The sequence below is a fragment of the Mastomys coucha genome, unplaced genomic scaffold (assembly GCF_008632895.1).
Source record: "Mastomys coucha isolate ucsf_1 unplaced genomic scaffold, UCSF_Mcou_1 pScaffold22, whole genome shotgun sequence".
Taxonomy (NCBI): domain Eukaryota; kingdom Metazoa; phylum Chordata; class Mammalia; order Rodentia; family Muridae; genus Mastomys; species Mastomys coucha.
In genome coordinates this window covers 130326287-130332645 of record NW_022196905.1, presented here as the reverse complement: position 1 = coordinate 130332645, position 6359 = coordinate 130326287, and the positions used below count along the sequence as shown (strand labels likewise).

At 53.8% G+C, this 6359-nt stretch overlaps 2 protein-coding genes across 9 annotated transcripts in view; both read left to right on the top strand.

Annotated features, from left to right (window-relative positions):
• The window catches only part of Cux1 (cut like homeobox 1), a 327459-nt gene extending 325577 nt beyond the window's left edge, over positions 1–1882 (top strand). For all 5 annotated transcript variants that reach the window (XM_031338271.1, XM_031338273.1, XM_031338270.1 and 2 more), the window contains exons 22-23: positions 780–844; positions 1020–1882. In XM_031338271.1, coding sequence (XP_031194131.1) covers positions 780–844; positions 1020–1089 — 135 coding nt within the window. In that variant the 3' untranslated portion in view covers positions 1090–1882. The remainder of the gene's footprint in view (positions 1–779; positions 845–1019) is intronic.
• A 2769-nt stretch (positions 1883–4651) lies between these two features.
• The window catches only part of Sh2b2 (SH2B adaptor protein 2), a 27377-nt gene continuing 25669 nt past the window's right edge, over positions 4652–6359 (top strand). For 2 of the 4 annotated variants that reach the window (XM_031338276.1, XM_031338275.1), the window contains exon 1: positions 5259–5386. In XM_031338276.1, coding sequence (XP_031194136.1) covers positions 5275–5386 — 112 coding nt within the window. In that variant the 5' untranslated portion in view covers positions 5259–5274. Of the gene's footprint in view, positions 4811–5258; positions 5387–6175; positions 6262–6359 lie in introns of those variants that run through there. The other 2 variants (XM_031338277.1, XM_031338279.1) reach the window with 2 other exon arrangements.

Genomic DNA, 6359 nt, shown 5'->3' with positions numbered 1-6359 from the left:
GGGGGCGTGGCTCAGTGGTAGAGCCCCTGCCTAGAATCCCCCAGTGAGGGGCTGGGGGTGTGGCTCAGCGGTAGAGCCCCTGCCTAGAATCCTCCAGTGAGGGGCTGGGGGAGTGGCTCAGTGGTAGAGTCCTTACCTAGAATCCCTCAGGGAGGGGCTGAGGCGTGGCTCAGCGGTAGAGCCCCTACCTAGAATCCCCAAGTGAAGGGCTGGGGGCATGGCTCAGAAGTATTGATGCTTGCCTAGCAAGCCTTACAAGATCCTGGGTTCCATTTCCAGCACTGGTAGAAGGTTAAGGCAGGTAAAAAAGCAGGCCTAACTAGATCCCCAGGGAATAGACAGTGAGCTACACAGAGGAGAAGGCCCATGTGCAACTGTCTTTATGTGAAACCCGTTATAGTCAGTGGGCCGAGGACAGTCCAAGGACTCAGGCTGAGTGATGCCTCTGTCTGCCAAATAGAGGGGTAATAAGTGTGGTCATGGAAGGCTCCAGCATCAGGAACCACTGCCCCTTGCTAGGCATAGTGAAACATAGCCCTATTGCTAGCCTGGGTTCCAAGTCTGGTGTTCTTATTGAACATGGCCACGGTGTTAGGAGAATAACTCGACCTCTGCATCTGCTCCTTTCTAAGCATCTGTAATTAGGTTGGCTCAGGAGCCACCTACCCGAGGACCTGGGAACCTTTCTGCCCCACAGAGAACAGGCCTAATGGCTGTGGGTGACAATGAGAACTGTCATGAGGCAGGGCACATAGCTCATGGTGTCTCTACCTGACCAGGTGCTGTACAAGCTGGCATGGAGTGAGAGTGTGGAGAGAGACTGTGCGGCTACCTGCGCCAAGAAGTAAGAATGTCCCCTGGCCTTCCCCAAATGCCAAGCCCCCAGAACCCTGAGCAGCAGCTCCAAGCTCCATGACTGCTGCCGCTCTCCAGCCTCCAGCATAGTTCCCATCCTAGTGTCCCCAACCCTGCGGTCACCCATCTTCTACACTGTCTCAGCTGTGTTCCTGTTCCCTCAGGTTCGCTGATCATCTGCACAAATTCCACGAGAGTGACAATGGAGCAGCAGCTGGTGACTTATGGCAGTGACCCCCAGGCTCACCCATGATGATGTATTGGCTGCTGCCTCCTCCCTGCTTGATCAGCTGCTTCTAATGATGTAGCCTTCCCCCTCCAACCCCCTCCCCCCAAAAAATCCCCACGGAAACTGTCTCTGTCCTCAGCCATCAGCTGCCAGAAGCTCAGAGCCCCTACAACCCCTTTCAAAGGTTGTCACAGCTCCACTGGAGCCCCAAGGTTCAAACAACCCCTAGCACCCAGCTAGGCTGGGGCCCCTGAGGCCCCACCCTCGGCCTAGTCAGCTGACCAGGGCTCCACCCACATCAGAACCTCTAGCCCTGGTGGCAGAGCTTTCTGACTGTGACACAGTTTGTCACCACCCAGCCTGGCATTCCTATAGGCTCTCTTAGGACCCCACCACACAATAAAATAGGTGGGAGGCTCCGCTAGACCCCAGGCTTTTCATCCGCCCTGTTCCCCGGCGGAGCTGGAGGCTGCTTCAATACAACCTTAACCACAGTCCCCAAGACAGGGAGCCCCACAGAGGGCGAGATGGTTTCCACTACCCCTTCCCTGCACCCAGGCCATGATTTGAGTTCTGCTTGCTTCTTTAGCAAAATATTCTGGTTTCTAGAAGAGGAAGTCTGTCCAACAAGGCCCCTGCGCCTCAGGTACCACAGACCACGGTCTGAGAGGCCCCAGCAAAACTGATCCTGGGCCACAATGGCAAGGCCAGCTCTCAGGACCTCAGGCAGACCCTTCCTCAGCTGGATTTGATCTTTTTCTTCAGCTTCGCATGAAATAAAGAATCGATGCAGCCACAGTGGGGCCTTGTACTCTGTGACTCCTCAGCTGAACACTAGATGTCTGAGAGGCTGGGGGTGCCTGCAGCACCAGCCCCCTGGAGCTTACCTGGCATGTAGGTAGGCTCTCCGTGATTCTTCCTATCCCCAAGAATGCTATGAGTGTGTCCAGAGCTTTTCTGGAACCCAGACCAGAGTGTCAGAGTTTGTTGAATACAGCCCCCTCCAAACCAGGGGGGAAAAATATATATATATATACATATATACATATATGTATGTGTGTATGTATGTATTAGTCAGGGTTCTCTAGAGTCACAGAACTTATGGTAGTCTCTATGTAGTAAAGGAATTTATTGATGACTTACAGTCTATAGTCCAACTCCCAACAATCAACTCCAATGGTCGGCAGCAGCTGTGAGTGGAAGTCCAAGGATCCAGCAGTTGCTCAGTCCCACAAGGCAAGCAGGCGAAGCAGAGAGAGAGCCTTCCTTCTTCCAATGTCCTTATATAGGTCTCCAGCAAAAGGTGTGGCCCAGATTAAAGGCGGGTGCCACCACACCTTTAATCCCAGATGATCTTGAACTCATAGATCTTCCTATCTTAATCTTCTGGGATTCATAGCCACTATGCCTCAAGATCTCCATGCCAAGATTCAGGTGGGAAACTTGTATCTCTCAGCCTCCAGATTAGGACCACAGGTGAGCCTTCTAATTCTGGATTGTAGTTCATTTCAGATATAGTCAAGTTGACAACCAGGAATAGCCACTACCATATATATATATATATGTATGTATGTATATACATATATATATATATGTATGTATGTATATACATATATATATATATGTATGTATGTATATACATATATATATGTATATGTATATGTATATATATATTTTTTTCTCCCCAAGTAGCCCTGGCAGCACTGAAACTCATTCTGTAGACCAGGCTGGCCTCAAACTCAGAAATCCACCTGCCTCTGCCTCCCAAGTGCTGGAATTAAAGGCATGAGCCGCCACCACCACCTGGCCAAAAATATATTCTTTATTTCCAAACAACCTGTTGGATCTTACTCATTGTTACAGCCTGCCTAGATCTCCAGTGAAGGGCTGGAGGCGTGGCTCAGTGGTAGAGCCCCTGCCAAGAATCCTCCAGTGAGGGGCTGGGGGCGTGGCTCAGTGGTAGAGCCCCTGCCTAGAATCCCTCAGTGAGGGGCTGGGGGTGGGCCTCAGTGGTAGAGCCCCTGCTTAGAATCCTCCAGTGAGGGGCTGAGGGCGTGGCTCAGTGGTAGAGCCCCTGCCAAGAATCCTCCAGTGAGGGGCTGGGGGCGTGGCTCAGTGGTAGAGCCCCTGCCTAGAATCCCCCAGTGAGGGGCTGAGGGCGTGGCTCAGTGGTAGAGCCCCTGCCTAGAATCCCCCAGGGAGGGGCTGGGGGTGAGGCTCAGTGATAGAGCCCCTGCCTAGACTCCCCCAGTGAGGGGCTGGGGGCCTGACTCAGTGGTAGAGCACCTGCCTAGAATCCCCCAGTGAGGGGCTGGGGGCGGGCCTCAGTGGTAGAGCACCTGCCTAGAATCCCCCAGGGAGGGGCTGGGGGCGGGCCTCAGTGGTAGAGCACCTGCCTAGAATCCCCCAGTAAGGGGCTGGGGCGTGGCTCAGTGGTAGAGCACCTAGACTCCCCCAGGGAGGGGCTGGGGACGGGCCTCAGTGGTAGAGTGTTACCTAGCATGCACGAGGCCCTGAGTAGAGTACCTCAAAAGATAAATAACACCTGATAAAGATATATAGATTAAAAAACAGAAAACAAAGAAAAGATATATAGATTGCCAGCAGTCAGGATCATCGCTTCAGTCTGAGCCATGACAGCAACACTGTCTCCTAACACCACACATCACAGAGTACTCATCTGTTAGTCAGACGAGTCATGGATGAGGGCCTGACGTGTTCCAACAGGCTCAGCAGGCTCATGCCACCTCCATGTCAGCTTCTGGGGAGTCCCTGCTTCTATTTCTATGTACCCCAGAGCTATGTATGAAGCATGCCACTTCTTCTTGGTTCCCTGCATGCCAAATGCCCCACCGCCATCACCCTTGAGTGCTCTGAGAACCAACTTTCCCCAGTCTGTCCCACTCACAAAGCAAGTCTCACTGGGAGCTGGGCAGTGATAGTGCTCACTTCTGATCCCAACAATCAGGAGCCAGGGGCAGGTGGCTCTCTGTGAGTTCCAGGACAGCCACAGCTACAAGAGTGAGTTCCAGAACAGCCAGGGGCACGTGGCTCTCTGTGAGTTTCCAGGACAGCCATGGCTACAAGAGTGAATTCCAGGACAACCAGGGGCAGGTGGCTCTCTGTGAGTTCCAGGACAGCCAGGGTTACACAAACCCTGTCTTTGAAAAAAAAAGGGGGTAGGGGGTTCTGGAGAGATGACTCAGGGGTTAAGAACACTCACTGCTCTTCTGAAAGTCTTGAGTTCAATTCCCAGCACCCACATGGCAGTTCACACCTGTCTCATCCCATCTTGTGTGCAGACAAAGTACCAGTATACATAAAATATATTTTAAAGAAAAAGACTCACTGGGCTATTTCCATGTTGTGTTTATTTCCAAGCTCTCTCTGGTCTCTGCATCCGGGGGGAGGAGGCCCTCCTTCAGAGCCCACCATAAGCACCCCCTTATCTGATCTTCCTCCAAGGCCCAAAGCCTTCTACCCTCTGGGAGCCCGGATGCACCTGTCACCCTTGACCCTCATTCCAATCTCCATGACAGCTGCTCTTAGCCAATCACTGCCACCCTCCTTCTATGTGTCCTGTCAGTTCCTCATGTGGGTCAGACTCACTCCTCACTTCCTCCTCTGGGAAATCAGAACCATTGTCTTAGTCTGGGTTTCTCATCCCAGAATCCTCACCAGCCAGTGACAGCCCACCATCGAATTCAAGCCACAACTTAGAACCAGGTGAGTCCTCGGTCATGCTCCCAGCATCCCATCTCCCTAAGCGGTGGGGATGGTGGGTTCCATAGCCAGACCACGCAGGGATTCAGTTTCTCTCCCACCCCTACTCTTCCTGACTGGGACCTCCTGAGTCTCAGCCACACAAGTCCAATCAATGGCTGGATTCCAGCCTAAACTTTCATTAAGTGTTTGCTGGCCAGGTCTAGAGACAGGGCAGCTGCTGGTCCCTGTGTAGCTGAAAAGAAACAGGTACCCGGGCAGGCCTCAACAGAGGTCTGGCTGGTTTCAGTGGCCCCAAGCAAGTTTCCATGTGCTCAGCACACCCCATGTCTCCAGTGTCAGCCCAGTTCCCCCAGCCCCATGCCACCCCTGCTGCTTCCTGGAAAATAATCAGTGAATCTGATTTCCTGTGAGTGAAAGGACTTTACAAAAGTCAGAGGCCACCGTGAGTGGGAGGAGGGCAGCAGATGGAGACACTCCAGGCAGATCACAAGCCTGAGGTCAACACAGACAGAAGCCTCCCTGGAATGGGGAGCCAGGAGAGGAGAGCAGACCCGAGGAACCATGTCCACTACAGAAGTAAGCCATAGGTCTCACTTCTGAGCATCCTCTAACACACCTGTGGGGTTTTGTTGTTTTCGGTTTGGGCGTTTTTGGGGGAGGGGGGTTTGAGACAGAGTTTCTCTGTATAGCCCTGGCCACCTACTTGCCTCTGCCTCCCAAGTGCTAGGATTAAAGGCGTGTGCCACCATTGCCTGGCTTTCGTTTTTGGCTTTTTGAGACAATGTCGTGTGTACCCCGGCTGGTCTCAAACTATTGCTTTCCTCCTCCCTGCGGAGCGTTGGGATTATGGGCATGTGTCAACCCCACCTGGCTCCTCCCCACGCCTCTGTTCACCGGGTTATTCCCTCTCCTCTGGTCGGTCTTCTTACCTACCCCTCGGGATGCCCTAGAGTGCCACCTTAGGGGTCAGACCAGGCAATACCTAGTTCTGGTTCTGTAGCCAACCCAGAGTGAGGGTTGACCTGGACGACCTCAGACACCCCTCCTGGTGGGACCAGAGTAAAGTTGGGTGAGGAGGACCTGTGTGTAAGAGTTCTTCCCCAAACCTTAGATCCTAGGCGATTTCCCGCACCCGGAGGGCAGGAGGGAGGCAGGGGGCGTGGCTCTGGGCCTCTGGATGTTAAGAACCAGACAGACATTTCCTTGGTTGCGACATCTGGACCTCCTCGAGGCTCCCATTGTCCTCCGGCGGAGGGTCGGCCTACAGCGCCCGCCCCTGTCTGACTCTCAATAACCCAGAGACATTTATAGGGTGTCCACGCCCGGGGTGACCCACCACATAGAACATCCTCCAATCCTGCCCTTGGGGGCCACCACCCTAGGTTTCGGGAGCCGATCCCACACGAGAGGGATTCCTTCGACTGGCCACGAGACCCGGGCACCCGGATCAGGTCTTTCTACTCAGCCACCGTCCGGAGGAAGACAGAGCGGTTGACCGGCGCCACAGGGGCTCCGGAGAGACAGCCGGGGGGAGATACGGGGGGGGGGG